At 38.9% G+C, this 20,002-nt stretch overlaps 1 protein-coding gene across 1 annotated transcript in view; it reads right to left on the bottom strand.

Annotated features, from left to right (window-relative positions):
* Positions 1–7,115: 7,115 nt before the first annotated feature.
* The window catches only part of LOC123786737 (suppression of tumorigenicity 18 protein), a 106,139-nt gene continuing 93,252 nt past the window's right edge, over positions 7,116–20,002 (bottom strand). The window contains exons 18-21 of the mRNA XM_045789094.2: positions 18,362–18,450; positions 11,950–12,053; positions 9,676–9,819; positions 7,116–7,494 (exon numbers count right to left, since the gene is read on the bottom strand). Of these exons, the coding sequence (XP_045645050.1) occupies positions 7,354–7,494; positions 9,676–9,819; positions 11,950–12,053; positions 18,362–18,450 (478 nt within the window). The 3' untranslated portion in view covers positions 7,116–7,353. The remainder of the gene's footprint in view (positions 7,495–9,675; positions 9,820–11,949; positions 12,054–18,361; positions 18,451–20,002) is intronic.

Genomic DNA, 20,002 nt, shown 5'->3' with positions numbered 1-20,002 from the left:
CATATTTGGAGGATTTCTCCCTCAAAAAGCAAACAAACAAACAAACAAAATGCATTGTGATTTCTAAGCTGTAGAAAGGTAAAACGTAGAATATTTTCTTAGATTTTCTTTTTGAACACTCGTTTAGCTTTTTGCAGAAGGAATAGTCAGACAGACATGTAGTGAAAGTCAAACAGGCAACTGCACAATTTCTAGTAGTTACATTGACTATTAGTAAAAAGAGAAGGAGAATTTCATTTTAAAACTATAGTTTATTCAACCCCGTGTGCCCCAGGTATTTTTACACCTGCTGTGACACTAGATGTAATTCAGCGCTTGACCCCTGTGATTGTGAATGATGCTGGAAGCACAGGAAGACAGAGGCAAGGAAGGGGCAGGTGGGCCTGAGGTTGGGAGGGGAGGGTGCGCAGGATGGATGGAAATAAGCAGCTTTTTTTGGGAAGAGCTGAGAAGAGGTGAAGGTGTAAGATGTCCTCACTTGTGCACAAGTTACTTAAACACTTTGTGAATCCTCTTCAAAATATGTAATGATTATAATAATTCTGAATTCACAGAATTGTAGTGAGAGTTAGAGCACTTGGGAAATTCCTGTTGAACGTTAGGCACTGAATAAATGTTAAAACACACACACACACACACACACACACACACACACACACACACACACATCCACCCTTTAAAAAAAAGACTTTAGAGTGTTCTGGAGTACCTATAGGGACAGGGAGCTGGCTTCACACTTGTCCAGGCCCATGGATTAGCTTCCGCTGTTAACTGTAAGGAATTTGAATTGTTTTTATTCACTTTTCAAAATCCTTATGTTATCAAGGAATTTAATTTTTCTTGTCCTTGTTTCTTCCCCTTCCCTTTCACTCCCTCCTCCCTCTGCTCCTCTTTTTCTTCCTCCCCTGGTTCTGTTGACTGTTTACATTTTCTTGCTGGTCTAGATGGAAAAGGGCATGTGGGAGAGAATAAAACATTCAGTTTTGCTTTATGTTCACAGAAGTATCTAAGGAGGTTGTTGAAAATCTTTAGAGTTAAGCTTGTAGGTGTTTGGGTGATTCAGAATTGAGCCATGTATGCACCTGCTTGGTGAAAAATTGAAGATACAGCTATGCATTCATGGTTGGGTGTAGGAGTTATGTGGGTCTGTCGAATCCTCCAGAATACAGACAAAATTATGTTGATACAACAAAACGTAGTTTACCTTGACAGAGTCTTCCCTTCTGTGGAGGGGGGCAAGCAAAGGGTAAGTATGTATGTGCTTTGGGGGATCTGATTTAAGGAGGACTTTTTAATAAGAGTGTGGTTCGAATTGGGTAGATTCAAGACATAACTGTTTAGAAGAGACACCATAGCAAAGCTGGGGTTCAAAGTGAGTCTCAGAAAATAGTCATTTCAGGCTGGCTGTTGTTCTGAGATGGGTATTTACTCTGAGAGTACCTTGAGTAGTTCCTGTTCAGATAAATATACTGTTAAGAAGTTCCTGGAACAAATAATGAAAATATTTTCAATTTTTTTTCCTGGGCAGAAATTTCCTGGAATAGTAAACTCATGTTAATGGGCACAACCCAGTAGTGGAGGCATGTCAGAGAAGACAGCACACTAAGGCCCGGGCACAGTCAGCTGTGTGTGTGTTTTGGGTCTTTGAAAGTTCTCTCTTTAATTTTTGAAATTCAAGTACACTAGCCTTGGAAATAAATATTTACAAAGATTTCCAGTGGTTAAAAGTCTGATCCTTTAAAAGCATTATTAGGGTGTCAAATCCCCAAAGTGCCGTTCTTCAAAATATCTAGCCCATACATCCAAGTCTGGATTTCATCTCAAGACAAACAAGGTAATCAGTCACAGAAGAGAAATGACTGTATTTATATATGATAATACATATTTGAGTGGACAATTGTGGAACAACAGCTGTTTCTTAAAATCAGGGAACTTCACATTCTCTTTATGTTTTTAAATATCTAATAGCTGGTAAAGGTCGGTACACAGTGAACTTTTATTTGTCAGAGGTCAATCCAAAACTGTCAAGCATACACGAAGCAGCTAGTGACGGAACACAGTAATTATGTTGTTTTGCCCTAAAAAATGAGTTATTTACATTTTCTTCATAGTTTGGCTGTTATAACAACCCGTATTAAGATTTTCAATCCCAATTCATCAAATAAATGATTAAAGTGTCATATTTTTATGATATGCCTTTACAAGAAAAATACATCATAATAGTGTGGTTTAAATGTGAAAATGATGCTTCTTTGAACAACTCTATCTGGAGTGGTGATTAAACTGACCTCCTCTTGCCCAATGACTGTGACTGGCAGCAGGTTAGGATGGCGGCCAGCGAGCTGGGGGTTGGCTAAAGACAGTAATGATGGTCTGCAAGAGGGACAGGAGCTGCTCTCTGGGTCAGAGCTGAGTTGAATCCTGAACCCTGGTACTTATCTCTGGGGCATCAAGCAAATTCTGTATTCTGTCTGAGCCTTAGGTTTCTATCTGTATGTTCATAATCCCCATCGCAACGTTGCGGTGAAGCATCGGAGAGCCAGCTCGGGGGCTTAAGGGCAGCAGGAGGCTATCAGTAATGGTAGGTAAGCCTTCTTACCATGTCCAGATTTAGGAATCTGGGACATGTCTGGGCTCTAGCATACATCTTGATCTGAACCAATTCTTATTTTCTTTCTTGCAGGTGAGGCGGGATCTGACAGCTGACTAGATGGATCCCCATGGATTACATCTTCAAAATGGTAGAAAGAGGTTGAATCCTAACTCTACCTTTCCCTAGTTTTCTGGTCTCGGGCAAGTTACTCACTTCCCTAAGCACCAGTTTCCCCATCCGTTTAATTGGGCACAGTGATATTTACTCCATAAACGTGGTTGAGGATTTCATGAGACACAGTATACAGGGCTTCACTGATTGTGTCTGACAGTGTAGACAGCTATTAGCCAATTAAATCTGCTTACTTTATAATTATCTGCTGACTAATGAGAGGAAATAGCAGGGTACTATTCCCAGACCACACTAAAATGGACATAATGTGTGGGAAGAGATGTAGAAAACATTAGTTTTGTGAATAATAAGAAATCATTGATGTATCATAACAAGTCTCATTTTTTAAAACTTTTTCTGGTGAGGCAGCTCCTTTTTTTTTCATCCGGGCCCTTGGTTCAAGTGGAAGCATTTCAGTTCTGTATCTGAAGGCCCAGCACCTTTCATGGAATGGTGAGAACAGTCTCTATGTAGTAGCCTGAAAACAAGCCCAGCAACACTCACTATGGATTTTTATGTTCTACTATCCAGTAAAGGTACCGCACTGAACATTTTTCTTGCTTTGATGTAAAAATATTAATTGTTTGAATTGCTAGAATAATAAATATCTATAGTAGAAATCCGATCCTGTCATTCTCTGTTTTTTGTTTTTTTAAAAGATTTTATTTACTTATTTGTCAGAGAGCAAGAGAGCACAAGCAGGGGGAGCTGCAGGTGGAGGGAGAAGCAGGCTCCCCGCTGAGTAGGGAGCCTGATGTGGGGCTTGATCCCAGGACCCCGGGATCATGACCTGAACCGAAGGCAGTCACTTAACCAGCTGAGCCACCCAGGCATCCCTCATTCTTAGGTTTTAAAGCTTTCTTTGGTGTTCCGAAGTCGCTCATGGAAATTGGCATCTCTCAACATGGCTGGTTATAGTGTGGCCCTCTCTGACACTTACCTGGGTTCTTTGCCTCTTATCTTCTCACTTCTCACTACTTTTTTGATATTTTCATTACCTTGGGCTGCTTGGTTGGTGATTTGTCTCAGCAGCTTGCTTTTGTACATGCAGTTCCTGCCGCCTGTAATGCCTTTCCTGGGTACCTGCCCTGCACCCCTGTCACCAGCACTTTTCCCGGAATGGAGTTTGTTAGGTGCCCCTGCACACCTGCAAAGGTGTATTTGTATGCCTTTTCCACAGGAGCCTACATATGCGGCCATCACAGTACCTGTCACTCATTTCATCATCCCTCACTGGGTTGAATGGACATGGAAGCCAGGAAGTGGGCCTTAAGCAAATGTCCTCAAATTAAACCTCTATTGTATTAATGTATGAAACCTAGTGATCACTCTCTTACTACGAATAGAATTGATACTCCTCTTCTGATATGCTGGGAGACAGGGACACAGACACCAGTTCCTGATGTGAAATCGCAATCAGGATAAGATACACATCCTCTTCGAAGGATGAGCTAAGAACACAGCTGAGCAGATCTGCATCTTGTGATCCATTTTCACAGGGTGTATCATATGCACATTTGGTACGAATACATTTGGTGACTCAAAGCAGGCCATCTTGTGCATTAACGGCTGTGTGACAACCCTTGTCCTGGGTAGGTCTACCCAAGTATAGCCCTGGCGTTCCTCTGGGGATCCAGACTTCTCTTCAGTCAATTTTTGCTTCATTACATGGATTACATGGGTCTTACCACATTGAGTATAAATGTCAACTAGTCCTAGAGATGTGTAAATCTGGGCAGAAACTGGAAAATTAAATTAAGCTGACTGTTCGACATTAGATAGGAAAAACACACAAGCAAAGGAGGTGCTGTCAAGAATTAATTATTATTTTTCTTTAATTTGAGTTCAGCTGGCTTGTAGGAATATAGAGATATACTCTACTGAGTATAAAGCAACTGAGGAATTGGCAGGGTGGGGCCTCTATCTTATCGCTCACTAGATACAGGTGAATCACCTGTTACTGCTAGCAAAATTTTTCCTTACATCAAAGGTAGCCACTGTTCTGGATGTGTATACTGAACCAAAGGCTGTGACGACTTATCAATTGGCAAAATATCCTGTCCCTTTGGGATGAAATAATAAGTCTGGCAGACTGGTTGGCAGAACCGATGCATTTTGATGCATCGGCACTACTTGGCTGTGGGGTAGTTACCTCAGCAGAGCTCCTCTCTGACAGCGTTTTTCATGGAATGACAATAATGGTCTCGATAGGGTAGCCCAAGAAAGAGCAGAGCAAAACTCATTATCAATTTTTATTTCCTACCATACACCAAATGTACAGCACTGAACACAATTTTGTTGCTTTGATGTAAGAAATATTAATTGTTTGAAGAAACAGTATACAAACAAGCTACTTCAAATTAAAAAAATGCATACATCATTGACTTTTTGTTGTTTACAAAAGACCCAATTTACAGTATCTATCATTAACAGAGTTGAAAGGAAAAAAATCAGTGCACATTACAAAACACATCAAGTACAAAGAAGGCAAATAAATACAAACATACTTCACAAAACAGTCTGCTCAAACTATGCAAACACAAATAAATTAACCCGAAGTCATAGTAAATTATAGTAATAAATACATAGGTTGGTAAGAGATTTCTTTTAAATTAAATAAAATATATAACAAACTTGTTAAAATATTTAGCAAATTAAACTTTTTTGTCTTTGTAATAAGAGAACTTATTTGTATGCATCTATCAAGTACTGTATAGCAAAATGTTTGCAAGTACGTAACTTTAATAGAAAATTTTGTTTGGTGTCCCATTTATAATAGACAGCACATATGGTAGCTCTTTCTTTTTTTAAATGATTTTTAAATAAACACCGTTCCTACCTAAGAACAGACATCTCATTTTCACTAAACTAAGATTCATGGGTTCAAATGAACCCCAAACCGAAGATAAGCCCCACTTAGTACATAACAATGACCACAGTGTCATGGAAGTGGAATTACTGTTGATATTACTTTTCATTTGTGCAGGTAACAGTAATAACAGTGGACTATATCAAGCCTGTGAGTGCCATCACATTCAATCTACATATCCATGAGGCTAATAAAAAATAAACACTTTTGTTATAGCACAGAAAATTAAGCCCACACTAAGTTCAAGTGTCCATTTACACGGAGGCACATTGCACACGAGGTGTGTGTGCACACCAAAAAGGCAGTTTAGCTGGTTGTCTATACCTTTTTCTTAAAAAAAATAAATATAAAAAAACTTTTGAAACAATGCTTAACTACTTTACAATCCCTGAAATAGACATTGCCTTTTCTATAGCAACTACTAAACTCTGATCCATCCAGAAATTCAAGATTTCGGGCTCAATTTCATGTGTGTGTGAGTGTATATGAGTGTGTCTCTCTGTGGGTGTGTGTCTGTGGGTGTGAGTGTGTATACTTTGTAGCATTTGTAGTTCTGTGGAAAGATTTTTTATCAAATTGAAAGTTTCCCTGTTGCCTAAGGAAGGTAAGACAATGTCGGCAGTGTTTACTCGGATCGGAGTAATGTTTTTTTCACGTGTTACTATATTTCCCATTCCTTTCCAGTCCACCCAGTAAGATAAATGCTATTTCAGGGGATATGGTATCTACAAAATTTTCCGTTTGAATGTGTTTGTATTTGCTAAGTACAAATCTACATCAATATTGTCACTTGTATATTGTACCAACATATGGCAGGAAAGCCTGGCTGGTCACATCAAGTCTTATTTCTCATCTTGGGATAAGAGTTGCCAACTATCTGATATGACTTGAAAAACAAACAGACAAATCTGCATCACTAAAAATGCTTATGTTTCTTTAAAACATGTCAAATAAATAATTCATATTAACTAAAACCGTACAGCCAAGTCGAATACTTTGCTGATTGCTATATTTAATTATTGCTAACAAATTCTGAACAGGCTGTTTTCCAGTACACTGTGCTTCTGTGAGTGCGCATTTCCCACTAGTGGGCGCCATTTATCTTCTTATTTCTTCCCCGCACCTCACGGCAAGCCCATTTATAAATACAAAAGCCAGTGAAAGGGAGGAAAAGAAGTGTGCAATAAAAATCAAACTGAACCATAGTGCAGTCCTTAGACAAAGATTTCCTTCTTACTTTTTTGTTTTCTCATTTAAACCCAGCAAGGTATATGATTTGAGAATAGCATTTCTATTTAAATTCTATTGGAAAATAAATTAATAAACACACTTGTAAAAATATGGCAGACTTCAAAATGCAGTTAAAAGATAAAAAACTCTTTGATTAGAAATAAATAAAATATAAAAATGTCACATTTATTTTACATATATTTTACAAAAAAAAAAAAAAACAAACAAACCCAAAAGAGTGCAATGAAGAAATAAAATTAAAACATACGAAAATAAATAAGATCTAATATTTGACTGCATTGCTTTTAATCCAAAGAGTCTATCATAGTTTTTCTTTCCTTTTTATGTCAGCTGGGGGAAAAAATTAGTGCAATGTTGCAATTGTAAATTCAGTACGGCAACCTACGTGCCTTAGCAGCACAGGAGCCCCTTCCAGATCCGTCTGTGTTACTGCTGTTTGTAATTTCTGTTGCCCGGCAGCTCTGTGGTCCTACACATGGATGCCCTTCACTGCCTGTTTGATACTTTCCAGCAGAGCTTTGCATTCCGGGGAATAGTCCCGTTCCAGATTGCTGTACATGTCTGTGAGTGTATTTACATATGCTTCAAAATTCTGCTCACTGATAGGCCCCTAAATGAAGACAAAACACATTGAACCAATCAGAGTCACTCAGGCTGGGACAAAAGAGGACCACGTAACACAAAGGGTTATCAGTGACTCCAGAGTCTTAAAGGGAAGGGAAGGATCCATATGGCTGCTGAAGTTTGGGGAGATGGAGAGAGACTGTGTTGGGAGTCATCTGTTCCCTCTTTACTCCATTAATGAAATTGTTGTAGTTCTCAATATTTTGTGGTCAATTTGGAGCGGCATCGGGTAGATGTCTGGCTACTGAGCTGGGCTCCTCAAAGCTGCACTACTTCTCTGGGGATGCTGCCTCAGATTCAACTGCACATGCTCAGCATAACACAGACTTCCTGTCTACACAAGGGGAATGTCGGAGAGGCTATGAAGGAGGGCTTTGCTTGAACCAGGTGGTTCCTTTGATAACACTGGGCTGGAATTAAAGGTATTTAAGATCTGAACAAGTTGATCACTAACCAAATGGAAATTTTTCCTTTTTCATCCTCAGACACCTTTTTGGCCATTTTCCCCTTGTGGCATCATTGTAATATATTCTTGTATGTTTCTGTTCCAGGTAGCGCATCAGATTCACCAAGTCAAGATGTGCCTATCTCTTATCCTTTTTGTGTGTTTTGGTAGCTCCTTTGCTTAATGTGGTGTTTCAGAGAGTGGTCACTTGATCCATGTAAATTGCACGTGAGCCTGAAGGGAACTGCATAACACAAAGGGCATGCTACTAACCATTTCCCGGTGCCTCCATTTTCCCACCTTTTTGAAAACATGTGACATGTGCTTTACTTACTTCACAAGATGCTTGGAAGAAAGGACTTCTAGAAGGTCTAAATTCTAGAGCTATGAAGGAGGTTATCATTATTGCTGTTATTTAGAAGGTAGTCTTGCTAAATCTGAAGATTATCTTGCTGTGCTCAGCAAAATACTGATCTGAATTATGAGTATTGTCTAATCATGGTTTTCTGTTCCCTTTCAGTTTCTGCCCTTGCTGTGTCGTGCTTTTCTTGGGGAGTTTGTAACTGGACCAGGACCCAGGCAGCAGAGTGGATAAAGGTCACACAAAAAGCCAGGCTCATCTGGCTTTGGAGCCTTGATCAAATTACATGAACTCTGAGCTTAAATTTCCTCAGCTACAGGATGGGAAGGCCAAAGCTCAGTCTTTGGTGTCTGTGTGAACATCTAATGTAATTGGTCCTAAAAATCACCACTAGGATGCCTTGCATATAGCTCTACAAGGTACAAGTTCTCTTGTATGGTAACAATTATTTTTATGGCATTTGTGAAGGAAAACATGGTAACAAATACAAATTTCAAGTATGAATTAGGCAATGTTCATAAATAGTATTATAATAATGTCCAATAATTTCCATTAATACTGGCCATAAAGTAATAATTTATTTTCCTTTGTGTTCTTTATTATTACATTATTGATTTTTTTTTATTGTCAAGAGACACGTTTGGAATTGGGTAAAATGAGAACTCCATGCTTCAAAGTTGAGAAAATTGAGGGATTTAGTACTTTCAGGTAAACCAATCATATTTTTTCATTAAATTGCTGCTTCTTAAAATCATTCTATATGCAAAATTTGCAGCTTTAAAAAACTTGTTCTAAGCATTAAGGAAATTAAAAGCATTCAACAATGTAGCGTCTCTTCCAAATGTTTGTAATATTTATGAAAATGTGACAGGAACTAATTATCTATGAATTTTAAATAGTTGCCAAAACTCAAATATATGTTTAGATTTTGAAAATAACGATGACTTGCTCACTTTTTTATTCCATATGAGAACTTAAGTATGTTCTTCTTGCTTAATGTCAAATTAAAAAATATATTTTTTTACAGCTCTTGAGTTGGGTGGATGGCACAAATGGCAGTAAACCTTCTAAGCTTTCTATTTGGAAATAAACTTTTAGTGAGGAAGCTTTGGCCACTAACCTTCATGTTACATTATAAAGCAAGTTTTAAATAAACCCTCACCTTTAAATGATTCCTGCAATATCAAAAACCCTGGTCTTCATGTAATTTAATGTATATCTGTCATGGCCCCTGCGAGGGAGGTTGCTGCCTGTCAGACACGATGGAGTGTGGCCCGCACCTGTGTGGTTGCTGACGGGCAGCCCTCGTGGTGACTGTGCACTGGCACTGCAATGGAGCAGTCAAGGTGCCTTGGACTTACCATCTGTGGGAGCTGAATGTCGGCGAGGCTTGAGATAAGAGCTTGGCTCAGGCCCGCCAGCTCCTTCAGCAGGCTCTCATTGTTCTGTTCTATGAGCTTGTTCTCCTCCTCTATTGTCTTTAGGTTGCTCTCCATAGATGTGATCTGAAATGGAAATAACTTGGGAATGTGAGCAGCTGGATTCTGAAGGAAAGGCATCCGCCGACCCTGACTGCCAAGGAGAGAGTACTCTGCAACTTCTCCTCATAAAACTGCAACCCATCATATTGCTTTAAGTTGGAATCACATTCCCAAGTTTACATCTTTAGCCCAGACTTCTCCCATGAGTTGCAAATTCCACATCTCCACATGGCTACATGGTGGCTATCTCAAGCTCAGCGTGTTCAAGAGTGAGGCTTTGCTACTCTCCCCCAAACCTGCTCCACACATAGTTCTCACCTTCCCAATTGAACATCGCTCAGGCCTTCGAGGTATCTCTGAAGGCTCTCTTTCTCTCATACTGTAAATCCACTGGGCTCCTCCTTCACAATATCCAAGATGGAGACTGTCCTCACCTGCACTGACGGCCCCTGGGCCCAGACACCTGAGTGACTGTGACTGCCTTCTCATGGGAGACCCTGCACCTGGCTTGGCCCCATGCAATCTCTTCTTGGTCTGTCTTCAACACAGCTACCAATGCAAGTCTCTTAAATATATATAGGTCAAATATGATTGGGTTAACCATTGGCTCAAAACCCCACAATGGTTCTGCACTCATTCAGAGTAAAAACAGCCTGGAGTACTCCATGTGTTACCTCTGGGGTTCATCTCCTGTGATTCCTCCCTCGCTCGCTTGCCTGCAGCTGCGCTCACTCTGCTTTTTCTGAGAACTCTGAGCCTTCTCGAGATTTAGAGGGTTTGCACTTGTGGTTTTCACTGTTTAAACCCTCTGATCCCATACCTGTTTGACTACCTCCCTCAGCTTCTCAAGTATCTGCCCATATATGTCCTTCTTCCTGAGGCCAAGCCAGCTGTCCTATTTTACACTGAAATCTGGCCGCTTCTCCCTGGGCCTTTGTCCCATCCAGTGTAATTTGTCACTTATGATTCTTGTTTTGTTATTTTCTGTCTCCCCCTTCTAGACTTTAAGCTCCTCCAGTGTAGAGGCTCTTGCTGTCTTCACTAATGGTTCTCAAGAGGAGTCCCATGATTCATAAACCAATCCATCAAGCTCTTTTGTAGACCTGGTTGCTAATTCTGAAAGATTATGACACTGGGCACAGAGGGTAAGGAAACCAACCCTGTGTTTCAGATGGACTGAAACCTTCTGTCTTAAGCTGCTGTGAGTGAGGACTTATGAGCTCAGTAACCTGAGACCCAAAAACCCTGCATTTCAGAAGAGGATGGAAGGGGGAGGTGTGCCTGGGTGGCTCAGTCAGTTAAATATCTGCCCTCGGCTCAGGTCGTGATCCCAGAGTCCTGGGATCAAATCCCACATCAGGTTCCCTGCTCAGCAGGGAGCCTGCTTCTCCCTCTCTCTCTGCTTGCTGCTCCCCCTGCTTGTGCTCTCTCTCTCTGTGCCAAATAAATAAATACAACCTTTACAAAAAAAAAAGAAGGGGGAAAGAAACTTCTGCCCAGGCTTTGCCTCATTATTCTTTTCCTTCTGATTTGTTGCAATATAGTCATTATTAGTGTTTTAAAAAACAAAACAAAACAAAACTCCTGGACTGAAATTTTAATTTCCACTTAGATACATTTAGTTGGGATGGGGCAGACGTTACATGGGGGAATACAGAATTAAGAAACTGCGTGGATTTTTCAGTAAAGAATCTATCCAGAAAAATCTCCAAAAAGACCTGTTTCTAACAAATACACATTCAGAGATGTTCTAGAAAAATTAAGTGTGAAAAGTTGCTCTGTTTATTTGAATTTTGGATAAAACTAACTACTCTTATATCTTCTTATGACAATCTTTCTAAGGCACCATGCACTCTGCAGGACTCTAGTTACAGGATGATTGGCTTTATTTGCTTCTAAAGCCTTTAATGCGCCCAAGGCAAAAACATGAGTAGCTTTGCCTACAGGTACCCAGTCAGTGATGGCCCAGGGTGATCTGCTTACCCAAGCATTACAGAAATGGTGTCGTCGAGACATGCTCAGTGTATTCATTGTAAGATATCAGTTTATTTTTTTAACACCACGTTTAACAGTTTAATGTTTTGCCTCTGCTAATGACTGCGATCACGTTAAAGATAACTGATAGCTTTTCTGTTGTGTTATTGTTGTGTTTACCTGAGTCTGAAGTTTCATCATATCTGCTTCAATTTTAAGGTTGGATTCATTCAGTTCCTTTATTTCTTCATCCAAATGCCTAATTTCTTCATCACTCTCTAAACCTAAAAAAAGTCAGACTATCTGAGTTCAAACAAAATATGAGACAGTGACAATATGAGTGATTTTATGTTTAAATTTGTGGTTTGCTAAGTGAAAATTAGACTTTAATTTGAAATGTTGAATTTTTACCCAAATCCATATCCAAGATTCTAAAAAAGTGGGTTAAAGAGTTCCTTTGTAAGAAAAGGGAGTAGAAAAGTAATACCATTTAATGTAGCACTGTTATGTTCCAGGTGTGCTGCTAGACATGTCTGCAGATAATTTCTCATTTGAACTTCACTGCATGCTCTGGGGCATGTTCCATTATACCCTTTTCACATATGAAGACACTGAATCCTACAGACACTAAGTGAGGCCACACAGACCACCGACAGAGGCTGTATAACCCGTCTGCGTCCAGAGCAACAGGCAGATCTAGGAATGAATTCCAGAGCCTGTGCATCTTCTCGTACACAGTGTTGTAAGAACAGTTACGACACGAATTATGCTGTTTAGCTGTCTATTTACTACCTGTGTGGGACCTTATGAATCATCACTGGAGGCAGAGCTGGGGTGTTGGCAGGGGGCTTAGAGTCCAGGGACACAGAATTTGGGTTCCCTATGTGGAGCTGGAGAAGGAGCAATGCAATCTAGGAGAAGGAACATGGGCTTTGGATTTCAAACGCTGGCCTTGACTCTTGTTCTTGAACTTGTCCTACACTTAATGTCTTTGTGCCCCAGTCTCCTCTTCAATAAAATAGGCATAAAATCTATTTTGTGAGAATTAATGCAATAAGTTACAAAGTGCTGAACATATAATAGTTTCTCAATGAATGGGAGTTATTTCCCATCACTATTTTATGGAAGGAATAAAATTTTTTTAAAAAATTTTAAGTATTTTTTAAAGTTGGGAACAGTAGCTCATATTAAAGAAGACAGAAGCAGGATGTGAGGTGAGTTTAACAGCACTGAATAATGAATCTGAACCAAAGAGATGACGACAATTAGGAGGGATAAATGTAAATTTCTGCATTTGGATTTAATACGATTGAATTCATGAGAGCAAGGATGAGAGAATTGACAATTTGTTTGAAAGAGTTCTAGCCTCTTACGCTGCCCTGGGGTTACTACTCTGCAAAACAGTTCATTGTCCCCTGAACGTGAACTTCACATGCTCTGTGACCCAGCAATTCCATCCCTAGGTACATACCTGAGACAAACAGGTGAGGGTGCAAAGAGGAGGCACGCACAAGATGAACACAACACATTCACAAAAGCCCAGCCTGGAAACACACCACTTGCCCACCAAAACAACATGAACGACTCTTACCAGTAACGTGTTAAGAAAAATGTAAGCCCTGACTGTTTACATAAAGCTTGATAAAACGGGTGGCTATTTTGTGACTATTTACTGCTTTATTATAAGTAACTAACTGCCTAAATAAAAGTGGGCTATGCATGCACCAGTGAAGAAAGTATGTCACGAGACTGATCTAATATGGGGCTCTGAGATTCAATAAAGAAGAAAAGCAAACCAACAACTAAGATCCAGATATTTTAGTACCTAGATCAATTTGAATATGACTCAACAGTGTGACACAGCTCCTAAGAAAACAATAAACAATTACCCAGGACAACACTAATGGTTGTATAATAACCAGGACACAGGGTTTATTCTGAACTGGCTGGTTGTATCTGGGGAATTGCGTTGCATTCTGAGCACCAAGTTTTACTAGTTGTTATCCTAGAACAGGATCTTTTCTCAGATGAGTGGGATTGAAATACTTGTTTTTGACAACACCAGGGAGCACAGATTACCAATTAAACAGGTATTTTGGGTGCTGTCAGCACTTGCAATTTTTCTTGTTTGAGCAAATGAAAACTTCTATTGCTATATTTCTTTGCCAAATTGTTTTTCCTTTTTGTCTCTTTGCAATAAAATTCCACTTCAGAAGATGGCAGTTTCTTACATAATATCTGCTGAGGCAGACAATAAGCAAGGAAGCATGGATAAAATAAGAAGAGCTATGAAGGAAACAGGAAGGGTGTTTTGAGAACTCTCACTGGGGAAGCCTCTTTTAATGTGAGACTTTAGTGATACAGTAAAAAGGCAGGTACATGAAAAGCTTGGGATTGGGTTGGGATGAGCATCCCAGGGGAGGGAATAGAAAGCACAGAGGTCCGGGGTGGGAAGGGAATTGGAATTCTAATCTCGGGACTATAAGAAGGCCCTCATGAGTGAGGAAACAGGTAATGGGGGACCTCACAAAGAGCTTGGGTTTTTTCTCCGTGCAATGGGAGCCAGTGAAGAATTTTAAGCAGGGGAGTTGATGTAATCTGCTTGTCTTTTCAAAAGCATAACTCAGTTCTGAGTAGAGAATGGGAAGAAAGAGAGACACAGCAGAAACCAGAAGACCAATTAGGAGATTATCACTGGGGTCCCAGCTCATCTGATGGTCCTTTGCCCCGTGGCAGTGGAAGTAAGTGTAATAGAAGTGGACTCAACATAAAACTTGTAGGTGGGATTTGCAGCGCTTGTGATGAAAGGAAGGAAGGGGATGAGAGAAGGGAGGAATCAAGGAAGACGATCTGTTTCTGCTCAAGCAGCTGGGCAACTAGTGGTATTCCAGGGATGTGGGAGCCTAGGGGAGCAGAAGCTTCCAGCAGGAAAATCAAGAGTTTAATTTTGGCTGTTAAGTCATGGATGCTTGTGAGAAGACTGAAAGCCCAGGTTCTTGGTACTGAGATCTAGTTAGGATTACATTCCCTTGGCAACCAGTGTTAGTGAGGACACTCAAGCCTCTTGATCAAGACGGGGCCATTTGGAAGATGCCTAAGAATAAAAGGTACCTAGAAGCCTATGGGGGAAGGCCTGATCATGAAATGAGAACTCAGAAACATTGTGATGGGATCTAAGACATTATAGGCACTCCATAAACTCTCAGGCAATTAATGAATAAGTGAACTGTTTTCATTATGATTTCTGGGATTTGGGGAGATATTTTATTTTATTTTGGGGGACATTACAAAGAGCCAATCTCTTTGTAATGTCTTTCCATGAATACATAACCTTATCTATTTCTATTGATCTATTTATCTGTCAACCTCCTCTCCGTACACAGTCTTTAAGAGCCTCTGTCACTGAGTGGAACCGAGAGGATGCCACAGATTTTGAGTTTCACACTGCACTTGCAAAAATGAACTCATTTGATTCTCTTAAGGATCCCAAGAGGCAGATACACTTCTTACCTCATTTTATGGATGGGAAAACCAAGGCATGAAGAGGTTAAGTAGTAAGCAGTAGAGCTGGGATTTAAAACACAAGCTCTCTGGTTCCAGAATATGCTCTCTTAACCATTATAATGCTACCTTTACTCATGGATATTTAATCTGCTTTGAAATTACCATTTAATGTTTGCATTGATGTTCCTTGACAGATACATGCACAATAGAATAGAAAGTAGAAGTGGAGTGCTGGGTTAGACTAGCCATGTATTGTTGACCAAGGAAACCATATAAACTTTCCACTAAATGTTTTAGTGGAACTATCTCAGCGACCCTTTTTTTTTTCCTTTTTTTATAAATTACCTGTTTAAAAGCAAAAGAATATGCTTTCTTTACTTGGTACAAATCTATGCCTAATATACATAATTAGGGATTACATAATTTATAATGATACTTAATATTCTGTATAAATTTATAAGGGTTGTAAATACTTGTATATAGCAGATATGCTCAACGTATAAGGAGCTTTAAGTAGTTAGATAGAGTTCTATCCAGAAAAGAATAATGTATCACAATATTTAAAGCATGATATTTTGCCACATGGAAAGAACTAGAAGGGTCTACTAAATATAAGAACATATATATAGGTCAACCTTTCTAACTTTTATTTGTCTCACAAAGAACAGAAAAACAAGTATTCATTCATGTACAGATGTTCTAATTTTATTATCAAGGACCAATAATGGTCTTTAAAAAATTAGCATGGCAATTTAATTATGGCAAGGAGGGGGAAATAAGGATTAATTCTTCTAAAATAAACGTAAACATTTTTGGTGTCGACCTTCCATGTTTTAACTGGTTTGTAGGTAAAATTCTCCTAACATGTTATATAAACCAACCAATTGCCTGAATGATTTGTACCTATTTTAACTTAATATAGCACACCAAGAAGTTTAAAGTCATATGCATGTTATAGTTTATTGCAATTTGATTTCTTTTTAGGATCTGGGGAATGTTGGATTACACCTGCTTTATAAGTCTTCCAGGGAACCATGTCTGTGTCCAAGCTTTAAGGTAGGGGATTATGGGGATAGCACGCCATTAGAGAAAACCTCAAATGGCTTTAGGTCCTCCCTGACCCTCCACTGACCACTGACTTGAACTCGGATGAAGGATTTTTCTTCACATACAAGTCATTGTAGGTTCTCAGGCTTCAGATGAGCACCAGCCTCTAGCTCTTAGATTATGAAAATACGTAATTTTCCAGCTTCCTGGCCCAGTTAGAGTAAATGCACATCAGACACTTGTCAATGTGTTCCAGCCACCTTGCTGTTGCTCCATGTCCTTTGAAAGCTCAGCTGAAGATGCTCGATTTATAAAGCACCCTTTGAAAGATGTGTGTGCAGTCCAGCTGCTCCCAGGTTACTATAACCATCCCCTGGGGCGTTTGAACAGCCCAGCAGAGCTGTGTGCGCCCGGCCCACATGTCACTGGCACTCTGCAAAGTTTCACTGTAACTTGCTGTAGTGCCAAAAGCTTACTGTCTTGTTCTTGTCTTTATCGGAACAGCTTGTGATTTCTATTATATTTACTGTTAAAGGTGTTGCTGGTGTTCTTATAATGAAGACTCATCGGAAATATTTTCTTCATGCCCTCACTTTCAGAGAAAGTTTTGCTTTGAATTTACTCACTGATGGTGTGGTTTTCTTAGTGATTACATTCTCCTTTTGCTCTGGCCTCTAAAAAGCTGAAAGTCAAATCTGAGATCCCTTTTTACCCACTGTGAAATGGCTTGCTTCGCACATTCCTACTATTATCCTCAGGCTTGTCCCATCTTGCTTTCTTATCTTTGATCTCCTTTTGTCTCATTTTTTTTGAATTAACTTCTAAGTAGCTTTTTCTAAATGTAGCATTGCACTCCCCAACATTTAACTACTGCTTGAAAGAAGGTGACAAATAAATAAATAAATAAATAAATAAATAAATAAATATTAAATTGTGCCGGTTTCACAGAAAATGTGCTAAGAGGCAGTTGAGAAGTCGGGAGTATTTCCAAGAACATGAAAACATCTGGAGAAAGCACTTTTACTGAGCACCTAAGTGTTGGAAAGAATGTCTAGCACAGTCCCTAACCTCCAGTGCCTTTCCTCCTCCACAGGCAAACTGACCCCCTTCACCTCTTAGTGGTGGCTCCATGAGGGAGAGTGGGCCCCTAAGCGACCACTTTAGATAATGCATCTGACAGCAGATGAAAGCCTCTAAAGGGAAATATTAGGAAGCTCAAAAGTGCTTCCCTCTCTTAGATACTGCATATCTTCTTTTGAAAAAATCATAGGCAAATTAAAAAGATTGGGCAATGCTTTCAAAGAAATAAAGTAAAAACGGTTACTCCATTCCAATTATGTGCCAAAGACACCATCACATCAATCTCCAAAGTAAAACAATGCTTTGCCCTTGTTGCTAGACTTTAGAATGATGATCTAAGGAAACAACACGTGCCTGAGATGATATTGATGGGAAATCTTAGGAAAAGCACTTAAGAACCAAAGGAAAATTGGAGGATCCAAAGATAGAGCTCAGAAACTGCATCTATTAACTTCTATAAGGCATTGACACTAGGGAAATACTGATATAAATTTAAATCATCCGGATTCATCATAAAAATATTTTGAGGATGGAACAAAATTTAAGGATTCAAAGACAGATGCCAAAAACTGTATTTCTTGAAATTTGAATGAAGGCTTACACCAGGAACACACACACACACACACACACACACACACACACACACACACACACACACTCTTGTTCACGCGAAAGCTGTCATTCTGAGGACTGAAGGACAAAATTTCAGCCGGTGTGTCTTAATCCTTCGAATAGCAATGCTTGATTTTCTGTGTTAGAGATACTTATGACAAAGGAAAGGAAAAAACCCAAGAAATTATTTTTAGATGAAGTTATGGTTTTAGTTCAAACTCAAGGAAAGCATCTTTCTTGTGTATTAAAACTGCACTTCCCTTATAGAGAATAATTTGGCATGTGGACGCTTTGGGGAGCTACAGCTGAGGCCTTGGTGGGGATGGCAGCCTCTAGCTCTATGTCTTACCACCAGTTGCTTTGAGCTTGATGGTCATTAGTTCTTCTGAGACCTTGCCCTTTTTGATGGCTTGTGCATTTAGAGGACATCCAGACAAGCTGTGAGAATAGAAATTATACCAATGTGTGAAATACATATTACTTCTTTTTTTAACACGTTACTTCTTACAAAAATGAAAGTTTTGTATTCACCACTTACTAAGTCTTTGTCTGCCTACTAATTACGTTACAATCTACAGTCTCTTTGTAGAAATAACACCTAATATCTATGAACACGAAAGCAGATAATATAATTATGTTTTGTGTTTTTGCTCTTTAAATCAAAATTCGAATAGCTATTGCTGATATTATCTTTTAATTAATTTTGTTAAAATGTTACTATTCTGCATTTATATAAGTGCCTTTTTTGTTAGGAGTGGTTACTTTATTTTCTGTAAATGCAAAATGGTAATATATATTATGAATAAGAATTGTTCCAAATTAGTCAAAATTCCATGAATAATAAAGCAGAATCTAGTTCCTCCTGTTTTTTACATACTGTACTGTGGTCTTTACAGAATGACTCAAATTAATACAAACCCAAAATAATATGAGCCCAAATAATACAAGCCCAAAATAATAAAAATAAACAGGTATATTGCATACCTTTTGGGACATGGGAACATTTCTAATTGATTCTTTAACTTTTAAAACATTATTTTTCATTTAAAAAATCTCTACCCTGAAAGGAGAATGAAAAGAACCATCATACGTATATTCAGATGCGCTCCCTGCAGGCTGTGTATTGTTCCGCAGTGGGGTTACACCTTGTCCTTAATCACTGTATTCTTCAGCTGCACTTCCTTTTGTTAATGTCATCTATTTTATTTAAATTGCACCCAAATGACAGTGACAACATTGAACAAAACTTGTTTGCTGTAGTACATGACGGGATGATTGTGTTGTTCTAAGCAACCATTCATTCTTTTGCCATTTTGTTGTATTTTTGGAGATACAATTTTTAAATAACATTAAAAATTGTCACCATCAGCCACTTAGAATATTTTTCCCCACAGAAATTTAGTTGCAATTCATGTACAAAATAATCATTTTCAATTCAAACATTAGACACTTGGCAAAGTGAAAAGAAATGCTTCTAAAGCATGGCTATTAATAAATGTTTACTATATGAATGTGGGTTTTTTAAAGATTTATTTATTTATTTCAGTGGGGGGAGCAGAGGCAGAGGGAGAGAGAGAATCCCAAGCTGACTCCCCGCTGAGTGTGGAGCCAGATGTGGGGCCTGAGATCATGACCTGAGCTGAAACCAAGTCGGTTGCTTAACCAACTGTGCTACCCAGGTACTCTGTGAATGTATTTTTAAGTGAATTCAAAGTTATTCTACATGAAGATTATATGAAATCTAAAAATAACAGATATGTAATACCACATAGAAAAAGAAGGCTATGTGATTTGCCAAAATTTGATAAATTATGAAATATTTAGCATAGGAAAAGAAAATAATGAAAAAGCACAAACAGAAGATGAACCAGATTTTTCTATTTTGTAAGCTTCTCACTGTGAAGTGTGGCCTATATAAGCTTCATTATCTGTTTTCTTTTTCTGAAAAGTTTGCACAAGTCTGTCTTATTCTATGTCATGTATTGTGTTC

This window comes from Ursus americanus, chromosome 9 (genome assembly GCF_024610735.1).
Source record: "Ursus americanus isolate L20-20 chromosome 9, mUrsAme1.1.p, whole genome shotgun sequence".
Classification (NCBI taxonomy): Eukaryota; Metazoa; Chordata; class Mammalia; order Carnivora; family Ursidae; genus Ursus; species Ursus americanus.
This window is presented reverse-complemented; position numbering and strand designations above follow the sequence as displayed.